General features: G+C 38.0%; 3 protein-coding genes across 17 annotated transcripts in view; 2 read left to right on the top strand and 1 right to left on the bottom strand.

Annotated features, from left to right (window-relative positions):
- adgrd1 (adhesion G protein-coupled receptor D1) overlaps positions 1–6569 on the bottom strand; it is a 36238-nt gene extending 29669 nt beyond the window's left edge. For 2 of the 4 annotated variants that reach the window (XM_008417483.2, XM_008417481.2), the window contains exons 1-7: positions 6151–6569; positions 6034–6073; positions 5594–5710; positions 4407–4505; positions 3983–4105; positions 3481–3657; positions 1093–1350 (exon numbers count right to left, since the gene is read on the bottom strand). In XM_008417483.2, the coding sequence (XP_008415705.1) occupies positions 1093–1350; positions 3481–3657; positions 3983–4105; positions 4407–4505; positions 5594–5710; positions 6034–6073; positions 6151–6258 (922 nt within the window). In that variant the 5' untranslated portion in view covers positions 6259–6569. The remainder of the gene's footprint in view (positions 1–1092; positions 1351–3480; positions 3658–3982; positions 4106–4406; positions 4506–5593; positions 5711–6033; positions 6074–6150) is intronic. The other 2 variants (XM_008417482.2, XM_008417484.2) reach the window with 2 other exon arrangements.
- A 1862-nt stretch (positions 6570–8431) lies between these two features.
- stx2b (syntaxin 2b) lies at positions 8432–15665 on the top strand. 2 transcript variants are annotated; one of them, XM_008417479.2, is made up of 12 exons: positions 8432–8673; positions 9635–9796; positions 9873–9947; positions 10023–10122; positions 10958–11032; positions 11113–11186; positions 11405–11513; positions 13221–13294; positions 13466–13603; positions 13684–13794; positions 13903–14022; positions 15053–15665. In XM_008417479.2, exons 2-11 carry the CDS (start codon positions 9767–9769, stop codon positions 13996–13998), a joined length of 882 nt encoding a protein of 293 aa, XP_008415701.1. In that variant the 5' UTR covers positions 8432–8673; positions 9635–9766; the 3' UTR covers positions 13999–14022; positions 15053–15665. The 2 variants fall into 2 exon arrangements, with proteins under 2 accessions (XP_008415701.1, XP_008415702.1); XM_008417480.2 differs by having other exon boundaries at positions 15056–15665.
- A 3952-nt stretch (positions 15666–19617) lies between these two features.
- rimbp2b (RIMS binding protein 2b) overlaps positions 19618–20174 on the top strand; it is a 92680-nt gene continuing 92123 nt past the window's right edge. For 4 of the 11 annotated variants that reach the window (XM_008417463.2, XM_008417465.2, XM_008417464.2 and 1 more), the window contains exons 1-2: positions 19618–19699; positions 19785–19913. In XM_008417463.2, the coding sequence (XP_008415685.1) occupies positions 19634–19699; positions 19785–19913 (195 nt within the window). In that variant the 5' untranslated portion in view covers positions 19618–19633. The remainder of the gene's footprint in view (positions 19700–19784; positions 19914–20174) is intronic. The other 7 variants (XM_008417456.2, XM_008417458.2, XM_008417461.2 and 4 more) reach the window with 2 other exon arrangements.

Consider the following 20174-nt stretch of genomic DNA (forward strand, 5'->3'; position numbering starts at 1 on the left):
TATATATATATATATATATACATATATATATATATAGTTCTTTTTGGCGCTTTGGGAGCCTAGCCAGATCTGGCTGTGGTTCTGGATTTTGTCAGCATAAAGCTTACATTTTGATTGCACTCGGCAGTCATAAAAGAACAGACGCCAGATCCAGAGACTTGCAACCTCTTTTAGACATGAATGATCAAAACACACATGTTGCCACTACACAGACTGCACAGGATTTAGGCATATTTTTTTAAAGTCTTTACACTTATTTAATGAAGCCAACTCTTACAAGCTACTATAAGATGACCATGTTTGGGTGCGCTTTAGGGATGTGAGTCTGAATCATTTCTACTCTTCTTTGATTGAAAGAAAAAGTAGGCGGGTCACTGAGAGCTAAAGATAGATATTGTTAGAGCAGCCAGGCTATTCGGTGTCCAGAAATGACCTGTGAATTATATCACTTATGGAAATATTATCAGAGAAGAGGAGAAAGCTCAGAGCATTTTTGAAATGCTTCATGCATCACAGCACGGCAGTAACACTTCGCATATGCAGCTACCAATCACCCTGAGGAATTAATGTGAAACGCAAATTAATTAGATTCAGCTTACCGCGCATATCGTATTGCGCTGAGAATTTCTAAGGCAGCACTAGGATTTTCTAATTTGGATTAACACTCGACAGAAAGTTGTTATTTTTAAAAATCGCCTCCATCTCCATTTATGGCCCTCGGCTGACCGGAGGAGGTAAACAGAACAGAAACATTCAGGAGTGTGGAGGTTAGCTCCTTGCATGTTGTAGCTTGTCACATTAAATTAAAACGATCTGCCTTCTGCGACTCAACATGCCTCTACACTTGGTTAGATACTTAAAAGGCAGAACTATTTCAGCTGCGGACTTAAAATTGTGTGCGAGCCGAGGGGCGTGTTTGTGCACAGTTTATATTGTTGTTGTCCGTCACGGACGAGATTCGGCACAAAGACAGAAGGTTATTTAACGTTAACCCCTGTTTGCTCAGTCAAAAGGGAGGAAACACTTTAATAGACAAAGACTGCATGTGCTAGAAAGACAGGAAATACTTTCCAAGAGAGCACATTGTCCTACCTACAGCTGCTCTGTAATAGAGTTTGATCTGATGGGGAGAAAGGGCCCTTTTCCAGATGGCAAATTCATCGAAAGCCCGCGTTACATAATGACGATGTGCCCTGTTGTTCTCGGTTTTGAGGAAAACGTCAGAACCGAAGTCCGCAGAGCTCTCTGAGGTAGAGCCGGAGGGATCACCGTCACACAGAGTCCCATTGATGAAAACCTTTAGACCATCCTTCTTGGTCCAGGTGAACAGAACGTGTGTCCAATATGGGCCTGAAAAAGGAAAAAAATAAAATAAAATTACTGAAAAATTACAATTAAACAGCATTCAGTGAATGCTCTCAGATAAAAATACTTTTTTGGGAAAAATGTTGACCTACTTTTCAAAATAGAACAGCTAAATTCTGAAGTCAGGGGTTTAAAGGAAGTCATACAGCAATGTGCAACTGATTAATTCAGATTCAAAGTATCAGAAAAGGTTTCTAATGCAAAGCAGTATTAGATTTAGAAGTGAAAAACCTCAGACTTTCCAGAGTTTTGGGAACCGTTCTGATCATTTCTCAAACTTGATTTGTGTAAATTTTTGCCCTTAGGTTAAAATATAATGCATAAAACAACTTCATGCTTCAAAAATGTATATCATAACACAACAATCTGAAAAGGCTCCTTTGTCCTTTTATCTTACAAAGTCTTTTTATGAAGATGCTGTTGCTTAAAAACCAAGATTTACTCTGGTGATACTTATTACAAAAAGGCTGGTCTATGTGATGTCAGTAGAGGCCTCAGCTGCTGGGCGCAGGTTCTCCATCCGTCTTTACAAAACTTGATTTCATATAAAACTATTAGCGTGGTTACTTTCAAAAAGTTACCAGCAGTCCTTTTCTCTGTGTGGTGTCCATTTTAATAGGTACAGAGCTAAAGCTGAACATTAAAAATTGAAGTGGGCATTTTCATAATAGACTGGATTTTTTTTTTTTTTTTGGCAAAATGCTTAGGCGAAAATATTAGTACACACTCCTCACTGAGCTCAGTTGACATGTTTTTCTGGTCGATGAAACATCTGCGATTGAAATCGTTTACGCAGTTCATCAACATATGTGTCTTAGTGTTTCCCAAAACATTTGCTATTACAAAGTGCAAGGAAGTAAATGAACAACAAGAAGGTCCCACAGGACAATACATTCACTGTGTGAAAACACATCTGCCTGGAGACCACAATGCATTTCCTTTTTGCTTACAATATAAACCATATGTGCCAAGACCTCCACCACTTCTCAACTCATTCAGAATTCCCTCCGAGTATACCGATCTATTTTCAGTTTTAATTAAGAAAGTTGCTCACATGCCGCCCCGGGGTTCATTAAATCACCCTTTTAATGTTTTCCTCGCACTTGTGAAGTGGAAGAGGGACAGCTGACAGATTAGGACATTCTGTGCTACAGATCTGGCATGACACTCTGTGAGAATCAGGCAGCTTTTGATCTTCTGGAACAGCGAATTCAAGCCCAGATTGAGTTATGATGCCTCTTCACGAAACGTTGAGCAGCCAGAGCAAAAACATTTATGGTTAAGGCACAAAATGTTACTGCGATAGAAATACAGTTTTTAAATCTGTCTTAACAAGATCGCATGTAAACCTTTCTCCCTGGTAACCGCAGCTAAGATGTTCTGTTGATTGACAACACTTCGCAGGTCTAACCCTCTTATTACCACAGTTAGCACAGATGGAAAATGCCAAGAGTTCCTCACAGCCATAAAATCAGGGTTAATTCTAGTCGCCTGAATAGAAGTTTTGTCGTAAGGGAGGTAAAAAGCTCAGCTATGTTTCTGCTCCAACTCAAAAATGATGTCAGGCAAAAGTCTTATGAAAATATTAACTAACACCAAGTTTAAACATACAGAGTAATGTTTAAGAGTAAACATTACTCTTGTTTACTCTTAAACCCATATAAATCATTTTCATAAAGCCTTGGAGCTTTCAATGAATATGACTGACCCAACACTTTCAGATGAATTCTAATCAAACCTATGTCGGTAGGATTTAGTCAATCTTGAATACTACATTGACAAAATAATCTGGTTGAACAATTCTCTATGCCAAATTAAAATTTTTTGCTAACATGTCAAGTTCTTTTGCATTTTCACACATGTCCACCAGTCATAATAATCAGGCATTATTTCACTTTTCACAGGAAATGGGTCCATATTGAATAAGATGCACTTTTTTTTTTTGCTACGGCAAACAGACTTGCCAAGTCAACAGTGAGAGCATATGTTGTCAGTTAAAACCATGAGAATAAATCTGTGTAGAGAAAAATTTGATAAAATTAAGCACAATTCACATGGATGTGTACAAATCGTTTTCTCAAGTAGTATTAGGTTATAAATTTGTTTTTGCAGTACCTGAAATGGGAATCTCCGCTCTCCATCTGTGTTTGTCGTCTCGCGTGTAAAGCTCCACGCATCCCTTGTGAGAGTCTGCAAAGACTGTGAAGCTGTTGGAGATGACTTTCGCGCCAGACGCCACAGCAAAGTTGGAATCTGGCTTTTGGTTTTTCCAAAAAAAGGAGAAGGTCACACCTAGAAAAAGATTGTTTTGATAGATTAAAGATTTTTTCAGCTCAAAAAGACACACTTACTTTTTTTATATATATATATACTTTCTAACATGAAGACAAAACTTATTCAGTTTTGGTTCTTTTAGGATGACCAAAATTGTTATTATTTGCCAAAACTATTAGAGACAATGTTTATAAGCACACTTTTCCATCGTCATGGTAAAATTGTCTTTACTGAAAATGTTTTGGGCATCCTCTCACATGCTTCTCACTAAGGTTTGCTAGAATTATGGCCCATTCCTCCAGACAGAACTGAAAGCGTAACGTATGAAATGCGCTGCACCTACCATCCAGAGCACAGAGGTTCAGGTCACTGACGCAGGAGTTCTGGTAGTCTCCAAAGTAAAGAAAGAGGCCGCTGTTATCACAGTCCAGAAAGATACCCTTATTGTGTACTCCTTCAACAATGTCTGTAGCAAAACACAAATTACAGAAACACATTTTCTTCATGATTTAAAATTGTCAAATAAGTAAAGAGTTTGATGTACATATTATGGTTTTTTATGTTTTTCTGTGTACTTTTAATTTTAAACCAATATGAATGATTTCTAATCAACACCAATTGACAAAGTTACAGGATTTATATCATACAGTTAAGCTACGCTCTTGTTCTGCAAGGACAAACAAGCAAAGAACCAAAAGGTGTGCAATGATTTGCTGCAGTGTGTGATGCACAAATGACTGTGTGAGCGGAAAGTGAAGGGTTCTCACCTACTATTGCGGAAATGTTAGTGTAGGCAGAGTCATTGGTATACACATAGGAAGAGTTATGGGAAGAAGGGAGCACAGTGTGGTTGTGGATTCTGACAGCTGGACAAAAAAGACAAGAAGACAAAAACCGTAATTTCCACCCGGGGAACAGTGACAGGAGAACAACGGGAGGGACGTGCTGCACAGGTATGAAACAGAGTGATGCTGGTGAAGGTGAACACAGAGTGATGCCACACAACATGCTCGCATTCATACCCGATCCCTCTTAAACATTTATGGTGTTTCACTCAGTACAACTAAAGTCATGGAGTGGCTTGGAAACGTATTCACACCCTTTAGGCTTCTCAAATTTAGTCACATGACAACTGTAGACCTCAATGTTTTTATTTGGTCTGAAGCAATACTCGAAACTTAAATACTGTGTTTTCATTAGGTGCAAGGAGAAAATCACCGTGCTTGACTGAAAGCATTAGACACTGTGTAGCTAATCAATATAATGTGTTTCACTTAGTGAATTGAGTTACTAAAATAAATTAACTTCTCAATACTGCCCAGCTTTATTAAATATGACCACATGAGGATGATACTAGAAGTAAATCTTTTAGAGGTTGCAGAAGACTTGAGACTAAGCAGCTTTCCATACAAATCTAAACGTAGTCTTAGATATACAATACAATATTTCAGATAAAAGTATATATTTCTTATTTGAGTGGTTAAGTCAAAGGTCCGATCTAAATCCAATTAGTAGTCTAATTGGTTCACATTTTTTCTTTAAGATGATATCCATCCGACTTGACTGACCTGGAGCAATTTTGCGCAGGAAAAAAAGGTAAACATTTCAGATAACAGGTGTGCAAAGTTCATACAGACACACCCCGAAAGACCTATCGCAATAACCGCAGGGTGCTACGGACTGAATGCAAATGTTCACAGTTTTATTTCTATAAAATAACTAAAAACAATAATCATACGCAACTTTTTGGAGGTCTATCACATCAAACACCAGGGAACGTAATTTCCGGCCATAAAGTGACAGAATGTGGCAAAGTTTAAGGGGCGTGAATACTTTCTGACACTGAATTTGATTGAACAGGCAGGATAACCGTGGCAGGAGTGCGAATAGTGAACAAAAAAGGGCTTTCTGGGAAGGACCCGAATGCAAACACGGCGGCCATGTATGCTCGTACTTATTTTGCTGCCGCTGACATAACGCGGACTGCTTCCAATCTGGTCCAGCAGCTCATGAATCCCGTCCACCGCATCAAGAGGCCAATAATGTGAAGCCGTGGCCAACACCTGCAGGCCTGGACAAAAAAGATCACAGGTAAACAAGCGTCCCTATAGGACACTGCTCAGATTTTATTATTACGCCAGCGTCCAGTTTCGGACGTCGGTGGGATAAAGAGATTGATGATAATGAATCAAAACAGCTGCAAAAGCTGTTTATGTGGCAGACCATTCTGATTAACGAGACACAAACAAATAACATCCCCCCATAGAAACAGACACTGGAGCACATTGTTTCCTCAAGTTATTGTATATATCCCAACCAGGATGTGGTCATTTGATATGTTGATCTGATAGCAAACAAAAGCGCAGCACAATGTGCGTATGGAAAACTTGCCACTACCTGCATGATTCTCATTTGGCACCACCTGAGCACAGACCTGCAAAAGATGAATCTGACGTTTAATAAAGTCTGACATGCAGAAAATGAGCTGAAAGCTTGAAGTTGTTATCTTACCTTAAAGCATAAGACAAAAGCAGTAAGAAGTCGAATATGCAAACAAAATTCCATTGCTCTTGAGAACTGTACAATGTTATCTTTCTGAAACAGCCTAATTCCCTTCATAAAGATAACTCCAAGAGCAGTTAGTCATTGTCCCAGGATGAGGATAAAATAGTCCATGTGTCCAATCCTATAGATGCTACAATAAAAGTTCTAACAATGTTTTTTTTTTTTTTGCCCAGATTAGATAACTTGAGGGGGAAAAAAAAGAACCCCACTTCACAAATTATTGCGTCACAATAGCAAGTTCTGAAGCAAAAAGTCCCACGCAGAAAGTTACAATCCGTCATCCACACATTCAGCTGCTTCTTTAAGTTTCTGCGCCTTGCATCTGGAAACAGCGAGGTGTAGTGGAGCTCAGCGGGAGCGCACTGGCTGGCTGGACTCTACGTGGGAATTGCAAAATGTGATGTCATTGTTGGACCCTATGAGAAGGGGCGTTCAGGTTGTGCGCAAATGGAGGGATTTGTGCGTAATTGAAGATTGCATGGCAAATGAAAGAGTGTAGGTCCAAATTTTAGACACACGAGTGCGTAAAAAAACAACAAAACAAAAAAAACCGTATTGGATTTATTTTCTGTGCGAGTAGCCTACAACAAATTATGTAATATTTTCGCAGCCTCTACATAAAAAGGGCAAAGCTGTCGAAATTAAAGCTTAGCAAAATATTCATCCATTTCGCAAAGTACATCTGACGTTTCACATCCGAGTGAATTTGCATATTTTCACTGTCATTTTGTAGTCACGTGTTGCCACATCTTCAATACTACTGCCGTTTACAACCCGTAAACAACTTCATTTCCTTCTAATCTGCCAAACCATAAGTGGTTTTATTTGTCTGTATAGTTCGGTATTTCCAATTGTTTTATATAAAATTTTATATAATCGTGAAAATGCTCAGTTGTCAAGCATAACTTAACCGTATTTTTGTTATATTCTACACAATTTATATAAGGCTTCACCGTGTGTACATTGCTTTTCTAATGTCTGTGAGAGATTATTGGTGTCGTTTACCTCGACGAAGAGCTACAACAAAAAAACTGACTCATAAGCAACGATTTCATCAGTGCATAAGTACGTGATGGTTTGATAGGTACGAAACAGCAAGAGGAAGGGACGAAATGGTAACAAATAAGTGGTGTTATGAATCGACAAAGTGTCTCACTGACGGAGCCCATTAGGACCCACCATAATACCTCTGCGCAGCCTCCAGCTGCTTGTAGAAGCAAGCTCTTGCAAGTAGAAGCAAGGAAAAGAGGGGTAGAAAATGACCAAAATGTTAAAAGTATGAAATGATGAAGGAACATGGAAAGAAACAGCACCAAAAGAAACAGCACACACATATATATAAAAAAATACAATTAAAAAGGACTAAATTGAAAAAGAAAAGCAACAAAACATGACACCATGACTTTTATGTCAACAAAAATACCTATATTTGACTATTACTTTAGATTTTTGAAACTTATAAGTTTTTTTTGTTTTTTTTTTAGATTCACAATGGACACCTGCTCAGTCTCCCTAAGCAATCTTGAGTCCAAATCAAGGCAAACAGTGCCACCTTGTGGTCAGGTAAATAATACTCTGGCCGTTTAATCCAATCCAGTCTTGCACATTTATTATTTATTAATAAAACCTTCTCATGTAACTCGACTGGTGTCCTTGCAGCTGAGCTTTAGGAAAAAACGGTTGGGTTCACATTGTTAGACCTATCAGACGCAGTTCAACAACAGTGTATGTTTGTGTTTTTATTTTTATTTTATTAGATTTTCCTCTTTGTGCACTGCTAAAATTTAACCACTAACACTGTTGCAACAATTTGCATACATTTTTAGAAATATTTTGATGACTAATTAATTGCAATTAGAAACGCCTAAAAAACCCCTTTAAATTTATTTACATGTTATTTAAATGGTAGATAGATTAGTCATTAGTGTGACGTCACATGGTGCACTCAACTCTTCAAGTTCAGTAGGAGATCGGGGGCAGCTTGTATGAAATATTTTCCTTCTGCGTCTAATGGGTCGTTCCTGACAGCAGCGATTTTGTTCGTGTATCTTATTCTTGCACAATGGTCAATAATGTCCGCATATTATCTTTTTGTTGGTCTCGATCATAGGTCTGCAATGAATAGCGCATGCGCTTACCTACTAAGATGGCGAGGATCACTTCCGGTTCACACTTGAACAAAGAAGGGTTCGGTGAATGCGCATATGAAACTGGGGGGTTCGGTACCTCAAAAAAGGTTAAGAACCACTGGTCTAAACGGTGAATCGAACATGAACCGGAAGTGTTCTGGCTGGATCGCATTGGCGGAAGTTGATTCAGATACTGTTGCTATAGAAATCGGCAAGTCCTGCGTTTTCAACTATCGCGTCGGACGTGTCAATAAGAAAAACATCGATAAACAACAACAACACATTACTTAAGCAACGACCGAAGCAATTCAGCTTTGCCAGCAGCAGGGTTCATCCAGAGGTGAGAAAAACACAGCATTTATTTTGATATTCCACTTCTGCTTATCTGCAAGCATATTGCATATACTACATATATTATTATATATTGCATATATCTGCATATTAACTAAATATTTAGCTTGGACCTACGTATTTTAGTTACGAGCTAAATATTTAGGTCCAAATAATATTTGGCTAGCATCCTAAATATTTAGTTATCAAGCACATTTAGTTTGAAAATTAAACGCTTATAATTGGCCAAATATTTACTTTCGGGCTAAATATTTAGGTTGTAAACTAAACAGTTAGCTTGTGAATTAAATATTTAGTTGAAATTCTGCTAAATGTATGAATAACACGGTGAAAATATAACCTTAAAAAATGACTCCCCTCCCCCCTTATCAGCTTGGAGTTGTTAATTTTTTATTGTGTAATTTTACAAACGGCACCACGTCGTTTAAGCATAATTTATTACTAAAATACAATTTAACCGCTTGAAGATTACATTAGTAAACTTGCTTGCTTGAACAAAATTTGTAAGAATTTTATTAATAAAATTTGTAAGAATTTTATTGCCCAATATTTGATGACTTCCAAAACAAAATGGTCGTGTTTGTCTATTTAGCAGTTTTTGAGTGGAGACTTTTATTTGTTCTGTGGACGGCGCGGTGTGTGTTGTGCGCAGGTGGGGTTTGTTGTTTCTATGTACGTGAAACCGAGCTGGGAAAGGAAGCGTATTCTCAGTGGGGCGGTATTGTAGATCTGTGGCGGATTGCAAGCGTCGTCGTGAGGGAAATATACTCTACAAAAAAATCAAAAATAAAATAAGAAGAATAAGAATTAAAAAAAATTACAGATACATTTTAATCGGCTGTTTTTGCAAAGGTGCCGCTTTAATCCACTTTGAATACCAACTTCAGCACCTCTGCGAGGGTTGTTTTGTCAAAGGAGAGGAGATCTTATCAGTTGAACTTTTCCGACAGTCACCGGAGCTTCTGTCCTCGGAATGGTGGGCCTGCTGTAAAACCACACATGGAGGTTTTTAAGAAGGATCTTGGTGTGTTTCGCTGAAATGACCTGAGCAGGAGATGCAAGGATCGGACTAGGAGAGTGTAATGAAGGATCGTCTGGCTGAACTGGCTGCTGTAAGTGCTACTGCCTCAACCTGGGCCGACACTACAAGTTGTACAAAAAAGCATTCTTGTTTTTAAATCTTCACAGACTAAAAGTCAAGTAGAAGAGGTTGCCGTCACTGAGGACTGCGGTGATGGCTTCATGGAGAGTTATTTCAGGAGGGTAGGTATGCATATTAAGATTGGGGTTAACTTCACACAACAATTGAGTTATTTGTCTGTTATTTGACTAATTAAGGTGGAGGAAGTTAGGGGACTCATTGATAAAATCTCCTACCAAGTGGAGGAGGTGAAGAAGCTGCACAGCACCATCCTGTCTGCGCCCAATCCAGATCACAGTAAGTTTTAAAAAAATGTATATACAGGTATTTAAAAATGCTGTGTTTGTTTCTTCATATGTTCAGTAGACTTTAGTATTGATGGTTCTTAAGACTGAAGTAATCCAAACTATTTGGGCTCAACTGGAGTTTTTGGTCAGCAGATTTACTTTGCTTCTGGATAGAAATGAAAAGCTTGTGGAACGGAAATCTGCGAACAAGAAACAGCCCCAAACACCTGAGGCCATTATAGACTGAGGTCTCACCGGTCCTGTTACAGACCACTCAAAGTCTGAGCACACTGTTATGTATGGAGGCGTATGGAATGTATTGTATATCATTAAAATAATAAACATCTAAATCAAGTGTTTTAAAGCCATGTGATGGGTAACTTATGATAAGCGGTGTTATTATCCGTCCGTCCGTTTATTATCTGTACTTATCCAGCCACTCACTGATTTGTCCATCATCCTGTGGAAATAGTTATCATAAATCCACAGTAAATCTACGTATTTACTTTCTGGAAATTTCTGTCTGAAAGAAAATGTGGACATTTTGATTTTAAACAAATGATAGGAACCATGAAAAAGACATGAGAGTCTTCCTTTTGCGTAAAAGGGAGAACAGCAAGACAAATCCATGACAAATTAAAATGTCTTGCCATTATCTGCATATGTTTATTGATAATTGGGGAAAAACCCAGAAGTTGTGCATTTTGACCCTTGCTATATTATCTTATTATGGCAGGATAAAATGAGAGGAGATTCAATTTGTACATAAAGACAGTAACTCAGTATGACACTTTCTTTTCTTACCAATAAGTAAAAGCTGATGTATTTCCTTTCTGCATATGAAGGTACAAAAAGTCAGCTAGATGGACTGACCAACGATATCAAAGGGAATGCCAATGTGGTGCGAACTAAATTAAAATGTGAGTTTAGCTGTGATTGTTGCACTTTTCTGTCATGTGTCGTGTGAAGCCACTTAATGCTGTCATCGTCTCTGTGCTAGTCATGGAGCAAAGTATGCCAAAAGAGGACGTCATTAACAGAGCTTCTGTCGACTTCAGGATCCAGAAAACACAGGTCAGACAACCAGTCGATAGATGGATATGTGAAAAAAAAAAACAATTACAAATCCTGTGTAGCTTCATTCACACCCATTAAGCTGTGGCATGTCATAATTTAGCTTTTTGCAGAGCATTTCTGAAAGCATAAACAACAATTTAAATTCTAAAAATCTCAATGTGAACCACTTTTGGGGAATCCTCACTTTCTGCTTTTATATTTTATCTTCTCATCAGCACTCTGTGCTGTCAAGGAAGTTTGTGGAAGTCATGACTCAGTACAATGAGACTCAAGTGTCCTTTCGGGAACGAAGCAAAGGACGGATCCAGAGACAACTGGAGATAAGTAAGGGACTCGCGTTAGATGTGCATTCCCTGAATGTGCGTCCTTCCTTGACATGAAGTACAGAACAAAGCATCAGTTTCATTTCCTGTTGCAACTGCATGCAACTTTAGATGTGTTGTTTTTATGAAAACTAAGTGAATACAGGTTGAAGGTTTGAATTGATTTTTTTTAATGTAAGCAGAAACAAAATATTTAAGAAAACTTATATAGTATATATTCCTATACAGTATAATTTATACACTATCAGCTATATAACATGCAAACATTGAAAGTCATGAAACAGCTCCCAGAATTTCATACTGAATTTTTGAATTTCCTTGTTAGAGATAACAGTCAAATCTATAGTTTTATGTCCATATTTACAGCATAACAATAAGGAAAAGTATATAATAGAGCTGTTTTCCTCAGTCCCTGTGGCTTTAATGATAGGCTCCATGACTCCACACCGCAGACAGAAGATACTGATACTGGAGACGTCTCCTGTGTTTAGGTTGCCAGGGAAATGGGCAGAGGACTCCGAGTAACCTGCGTAACATAACACACACACAATCTTCAATCTCTGCTCACATAGAGTTACACAGTTTATTTAAATCACCCAGAATGGATAGAGTTTGTACTAGATGACAGGTCGGGCTCTTTGCTCTGTGTATTTTGCTCGGTTTGTGCCCCTGAGGAATAGGCGTTGCAAGAGGTGTGACACAATAAGCCCCTGCACAGCGATCTCGCTCTCTAGGGAGAGTGTTTCACAACACGAGGCGAACCTTTCTGTCTGTAGTGTTTCAGCTGGAGCTTCTTTGTGAGCAATGTCAAGGTCCTTTTTGTACCTAGGACTTTATCAAACTTGGGAAGAAATAGAACCTTTTCTGTTCCGTCAGAATTACAAGCGCCAAATAAAATCTAATTAGAAAAAAACAGTAGCAAGTATAAATGGAATAAAATGTTGTTTCTGTTGTCCACAGGATATCAGCAAAGTGGTGTGTTTCTTTAAATGTTAGTGTAATCAGATAGCACTTGGGAGTGGAGCAATGCTTGACATTCAGCCAGAAGCAGCACTTGTTTAAGAAATCACTTTAACTCCTGAAGCAGCAATGTGTCTCTGTTGGCCTTTGTTTAGTCTCCATGGTAAATAATTGTTTGTTCTGACCCACTTATGACCATCGTCACCACAACTTTCATTACTGCTTCAGAGATGCACTGCAGCTGCAGGGCATAGCAGACCTTTATGGTCTGGACAGAAGGATGTTGGCTACCAACACAGATTACATCCAGCTAGATTTTAGAGATGTTGCCATGGAGTTGATCAAAAACAAAAACACAGCAGTCTCTTACTTGTGTGTTTGTGTGTTCTTGTAGTTCTAAATAAACATCTGTTCTCCAAGGGATGTACTTCAGCCACACGTGCTTATCCCCAGCAGTCATTGTGAAAAACAGTCCATCACAGCTTACTTAAAATCAGACTAAGGCTTAGTAATTATTAATAGACTAACAAAGCAAAAATTAACCTCAGGGGAAGTTGTTATAAATATCTAAAAGCAATCATAGGGCAATTTGTAGTTGCAGTTTCAAGTGAAAAAATGAACAGCAACATGGGGGGTGCATTAATATATCATGTCAGCAATGAGAGATCACTGAAATCCTTGTTAAAAATTTTTGGTGAACATTGAGATTAGTGATTTCTGAAAAAGGCTTCAATTATATCATTTGTAGCTGGAAGAGTGACCACCAATGAAGAACTGGAGGATATGCTGGAGAGCGGAAATCCATCAATCTTCACATCCGATGTATGTCTGTTAATTCATACATGTGTCTTATTCTGATTGATTTAAAGTCTGTTCCTCTGATTTGGCTTTGTTGAGGTCAGTTGGTCTATATCAGCTGTATTTTCTTATACAGGTAGGAAATTCCTTTAGCCGTGTTTCAGAAATTCCGTAATATTTTTGTTTTCTCTACAGATCATTTCGGATTCCCAAATCACTCGTCAAGCCTTAAATGAGATAGAATCCCGTCACCAGGACATCATGCGTCTGGAGTCCAGCATCAGGGAACTTCATGCGATGTTCATGGACATGGCAATGCTGGTAGAATGTCAGGTATTAGCTCAGCTGGACGCTTCTGTGTCACAATGCGTGTCAAATATTGTCATTTTGGGGCTGATGCAAACTTTTAACAGGGGGATATGGTGAACAACATTGAGAATAATGTCTCTAATGCAGCTGAGTATATTTATCGTGCAAAAGAAGAGACTAAAAAGGCAGTGAGATACCAGAAGAAATCGCGTAGGGTAAGTGTTCTTTTTATGTCTAACAGAAAAACATAAAATATGCAAGTTCAAAGAAGTTATGTTCAATTACAAAATATTTCAGGTTTTCATTACCACTTTACTTGGCAGAAATACATGATCCTCTCCTTTGCCCTGTTGATCCTTTTTGCTGTCATCGCACTAATTGTCGGCCTGTCTGTCGGACTAACCAAACGCCCTCAGTGAGGTCTGTTGTCATCATTGCATGAGGTAACAGCCATACCACACTACAACCTTAAGTTTTTTAGAGCAGAAAATTAATTTAGCCGTTCATTTTAAAAAAATAAAGACATGTAGTATATTGCTAAAAGTAAGGATACAGCAATTAAAGATTTGCATCAAATTTCAGAAGTAGGATTTTTGTTTTTAGTTCATTTTCAATTTTACTTGTTCACATTTCTCTTTAACTGCAGTCAAAATAACTTTTCTAGCCTTCCAACCCTGTAAGATTACAAATTGCATACTTTAGGTTCCCAGGCTCCTTCTCATCTTTTCTGAAAGATAAAGACAGAAATCAGTTGGAGATGCGATTTTAAAAGTCTTCACCATCTAAGATTTGTGATTAACATAACAAACAGTAAACTGGAGTCTCTGTCTGCATTCAATTGAGATTGCGCCACCTCACCTTAACTCTAATATTCTTACAAGGCTTTCAACATTTCCAGTATTGTAAACTCAAAGGAATAAAGTAGCATATTTGCTGTAATATGATCAATGGTCCTAGTATCTGGTGAAGCTGGCTCCTTGTCAGCTCACTGCTTTGCTAACTGAACAAAATGTTCAAAGACAAGTGTAAACTGATGTCCTGCTGCAAGTGCCTCCTATTGAACTTGATAAAGTCAAACAACTGCAGAGGTATAGAACAGCACAGGGGCAAAATGAGCAGCACCGTCCATAGTGTAGCTCTTTCATCCTAGTAAGTAAATGAACAAGAAGGTACAGCTTTTAATTTGCTGCCTCTGATTCCATTTTTAAACTTATCACTATTACCAAAGTAGCTAAAGTTGAGTCTTCCTTTAGTTACAGCTTCCACATTGAGGAGTGTTGTTATTAATGCAACCAGTAGTTCTTAGATAAAATGTGTTTATGATTTTGGAGTTTCAGACTGGCCAGTCACAAAGTTGAACAACCAAGTTCTCTGTTGATCTCTACTTGAAAAGTTTAATGAATTTCTAAGTGCTACTTTCTAGTGCTACTTTTCTGCAACAGTGACCAATTTCCACATTTGTTCTGATTTCAGCAGACATTTCTCTACCTTGTCTTATTTGGAGGATCCTACTTTTACTTTTACTGTTACTCAGAAAGGTTGGAGTCTTAAGACTGATGGACTTCTTGGTTCACAAGACCACTTCCACCATATGATTACTATCTTCTATTTAGTACTATTACGAGATTAATTTTCTTAGCACAGAGAAGCAAGTATAATGTAGTGCAGTTTTCACAAGATTCAGATTTCTGTTTAACTGCACTCAAAATACCTTTTCTAGCCTCTCTGCCCTTTGTGAGCTGAAAATGTTTCATTTAATTTTAAAAGACTCAAATGTTGTAATCTTAATGTCTAATGTTTTAATGTGAACTTATTTTGTTGTCCATCTTCTTTTTATGTCTTACTGCTGTATGTTCATTCATTTTAATAGAGTATGAAGCCATTATGACTTGGGTGTACTTTTGAAATAGAAAAATACATAACTTATTGACCTTATATGGTGTGTAATGACTGAAATAATCGTGAAAAAAGTGATGCATTAATGCAGAACTCTTGGAATTATTTCAGGAGCACCCATTTGAATTGTTTTGTATTTTGTACTGAAACTAAATAATGGAATCATTTTATTAAAATATTAAGAATATAAGGTTTGTGCGGAATTATTATTTTTTTCTTTTTCATTGTTATACTGATTGAATTTGATTAAAGTAAACGTGTGGATTAAAACTGCACATCTTAAAATTATATATATAGATATCAGTGACATGCGGTCAGGGGAGGCAGAGCCTCACCTGTCATCATGGAAAAAATAATATATAATATAAAATCATTTATATTGCTTTTTTAATGTACTATAAAGTATCCAGGCAGTTCTCTTGCCTCATCGCTGGGGGCGCTCATGTTCCCAGATATTGTGACTGCACAACTACAGAGTAAGACACAGTGAGCTAGCCATGGAGCTAGCCACACAGTAAATAAGTAAAGTACCGCGATATATTTGTTTTCTCTTTTCCGACGTCAACATGACAGACTACATTTCTACAATTTTCAATTGAAGCAGGAGATGATAACTAAAGGAAGACCAACACCGGAGCTGAAAGTTTTACTTCAAGACAGTTTTATGATTCTCAAACGGAGTAGAAAAGACATGCCGAGGATAGACTTGGCTTTGGATGAACGGATATTTAAGATGTTTTTGTTTAGTTTTTTAATTAAATGTGCGTTTTGTGGGCTACAGTTAATGTTTAAATAATTCAGTAAAGTAGAAGCGGTAGCTAATCTACCACAGCAATTATTTATTAATGAAACATTAAGCCTAAAACATACTACAACAACAAACTAAATGTTCTGTTCTGTGTGCAAAATTCTTGAATGTTTTTTGGTGTTAAATCCTAAAACATGAAGTGGCATTGTTGTCAGTTGCTATGGCAACGAGTCTGCGTAGCTTGGCGAATACAAATCACTTTGCTGTGGATCATAGCACGAAATTAATACCTACATTTTTAAGTTTCACTGATGGATGACATGTAATAGATTAGTCTTTTTGCCCCACAGCGTTGTAGGCATGCGCGAAATTTCCGTAGGTCCAATAACATGCATGGTGTCTAAGTCATAAGTCAGTGTCTCACCAGCAATGAACCTCACCGCACGTCACTGACATATATAATGTCAGTGTCTTGATTGACTGAATGTCAGTGTCTTTCAATCATTTTGAAAAGCTTTTCCTAGTCCCTCCAACATTTGTATCCCCCTCCGTCTTCCGCTTTCTGTTTTATTGTACCACTGATAACTTTTTTTCCCCCTTACTTCTCCATCTTTACCTCTCAGTTAAGTGCACAATGTACTACGATTCAAATTTAAAAGAAGAAAAAAAACGAGCCTAAGTGTGTGGGAGGGGAGTGCGGAGAGCCCCTATTCAGTGCCATTCCTCTGTTATTGATGAGTTCATACATGCACAAACAGCTGTTAAATACAGAAAATGCCGACTAGAAAAAAAAAAAAAATCCTGTTTTGGCGCCCACTCTAGTGCAGCGCCCACTTTTTGCGCCACTGGTCATGCTTTGCCGTTAATATGAACGCATCCAAGCCTCCAAAGCACAGGTGGAAGATAAGTAAGCAAAACTGCCGCAAAAAAAGAACTCATTCTTCTGGGATAGAGAACATAAAGAGGAGGAATAGAAAAAAAAAGCAAAGATAAAGGTATGCTTGCATGTCTCTTTGTAATATAATGCTTCGTAGAGCTTGATAGCAACCTTGAACGGTCCAGTTCAACAGCCAAACATTTATGCCAGCGTCTTGTATTTGCATGAAACTAAGTTTAACATTAAATGAATTGATTCTTGTGGTTGATCCTCTATATGTCTGAGGGTTTTTGGCTTCAAACGGTGTATTTGATAAGGAAACGAACGTAAACAGTTTCTTTATTTAGTTCACTTCCACCTGAATATCACTGTATCCCTGCACAGGATCTCCAATTATTTTTCTTGATTGGAACCGGATGGTTATGAATTTCAGTGAAATTACTTGTAATATGTTTTATATTTTCTTTAAAAAGCAGCTGTTCTATCGCTGTCTCATTTTTATATCTGTAATATAGTGTGAAGCTGTAATGAGAAATGATGAAGGTGGAGCCTTACGAACCTGGGGTTTAATTCCAAGTATAATGGAAAAAGCGCCTGTGAGCAAACAAGGACTAGCACTTCTGGGGGCCTCTGGACTCATAAATGTTTAATGTCTCAATTTAACATTTTCCAAATAATCACTGTTAAGTTTACTTAAGTTCACTATGGTATAGCATCAATACTGTAAATGCAGTAAATAGTCTGAAAAATATTGTAGCTTGCAGTTTGACTTCTGAAGCCGAAGATGTTATAAAGAGACTTCAGGTTCCGGTATTTCATACATTGTTTCTATAATATGTCAGAGTTTCGGAAAGTACATGCCTTTTGAGTTTATATTTGTTTAAAAAGTAATGACAAAGTGGGATATGTTGTGTGTTTTTCAACAATTTGGCCTATCTTTACATCATTTTGAAATTTTACATAAGATTCTTACAACCTTGCAATTAAAACAGGGGAACTTTAATTTTCTTTGCCATTAGTTTACTCTCAATGAAGTTTCCCAAACACACGAAAACACAAGAAAAACTAATGTCCCAGTGCTTGAGTGGACTAGGAAATCACATCTTTGTTAAGGCAGACAGGATGCAGATAAATAGGAATTTAAAGGGTTTAAACCTCTTGGCACCTGCAGAAGTAAGAAAACATCTAATGAACATGCACGAGAACATTATTATACAAAGATGCAGCTAAGTACACAAAAAAAGAGCACACATGTATTACAATATATGAAGCATAATGCATCTTTTTTGGTAACTTATTTTGTTTGTGTTTTTTTTTTAGTTTTTTTTTAGAAGTCCTAACAATGCCACCTTCATACTTGAGTCCTCTGGATTGGTAAATATTTCCAAGATTTTACTGCTATAAGATACCTCAGGTTCAAATTTTGACCTGAGGTATTTTTGGTTGGAGTTTGCATGTTCCCTTTATGGATACGTTGTTTCTGGGTTCTCAGGTTAAGTGCATGTATGTTTGAGTCTCTTTGTGTTGCACGGACTAGCGACCCATTCAGACTGCACCACGCCTCCTGCCCCGCTCCCCTGCATGGATTAGTAGGTTTAGATGATGGATTGTTTGATGTTTCCACTTTGCCATGGAGATTATACCAGAATATTTTTGTTCACTCATCCCAATTGACACATTTGTGCAATAAGATCCTTTTCATCTCTTCTAATTGTGGCTCTTACTAAAATGAGTAACTGAGCAAATGTTTTGCTAGGGCAGCTGGAGTTTATCTCAGGTTAATTGAGTAAATCATTTAGAATTTGTTAGGTGTCTTCCTAACATAAAATGTTGAAACTGAATCAAAGGTGGCATAAAACAGACATAAGGGTTTGCAAACTGATGCAACCAGGTCATAACCTATTTATTTTTCATGACTCAAATGTTGCAGCCCAACTGAAATCGGAGCTGAGAGCAAATAAAAATTCACCGGCTAATAATCTATTCTGCCCTGGGTATTTAACACGCGGTTTCCACAAACCACACAGTGGAAACTGAAGTGCACTGATGACCACTTGACCGCTGTGCTCTGTACGGTGTCATTAGTTCTCAGTCAGATTACACCCTGCATCCAGTGTTGATCAGAATGACAGCGGAGGGTTTAATTTTAGGATCCGGTCCGATAAAGAACCCAATCTTGTAGACAATAAATTTAAGCAGGTATAAAACAAAATAAAAATGTATAAATACAGTATATTTCTATATTTTTCTGACTTTTTACTATAATACACTATTCTCTTGTTAGCGTGCAGCACAGAAAGCTTTAAAATAAAATCTGAAACCCTTCGACGGATCACAATAATTTTATTTCATGCACTATACTTCACATCTCTGTTTCTATTGCGGATTATTTAGGATGCACTTGCAGACATCCTTACATATCCTGTGGCAGCTGTGCTATCTTTTGTGTCTTTTTGTGCCTACAGTAATCCAACATCCATTATTATGTAACTCTGCAGAATACAGATATTTATAATCTGAGCATGCCGGAGTTATGACATCATCCGGCACTGCTAACCATGACCAGCATTGGGGGAAGCATGCAAACTGTTCTGTCATGGTGGGTTACTGCTCTTCACAAACAGGAAGTATCATTGAGACGTATAATGTGACTGATAGGTGGCTTATCTGTTGTCATGTACCAGGGGACAATGGGCTGTGAGAAGACTTGCGCGGCGGAAAAACTCCTGAGACCTCACAGGGAAGTGGTGGAAAGCCAGAAACAGAGGTTAGCCACAGCAAAGAGGAGCAGTCGGATGAGAAGCACAGATAAGGTGGGCATATAGTGTGCTGTTTGTCAGTGTGCCGTTTGGTAAGCTTTCAGAGGAGAGGCTTTGACTGAACCGGGTTCTGCGCACAGCCCGGATCAGCAACAGTTGATGCTCGAAGCCGTAATCAGGATTCAGCGACCGCTCTTCATTTTCGACAATCTTGCCCAGATCAGACTTCTCAGCACAATCTGGTTTCCTGTTAACGTTTGAATAACTTACCCAACATTAGCTGCATTGCATTTTTCCCGTGCTTTTTCTTGTCAC

Source organism: Poecilia reticulata, linkage group LG9 (genome assembly GCF_000633615.1).
Source record: "Poecilia reticulata strain Guanapo linkage group LG9, Guppy_female_1.0+MT, whole genome shotgun sequence".
NCBI lineage: Eukaryota > Metazoa > Chordata > Actinopteri > Cyprinodontiformes > Poeciliidae > Poecilia > Poecilia reticulata.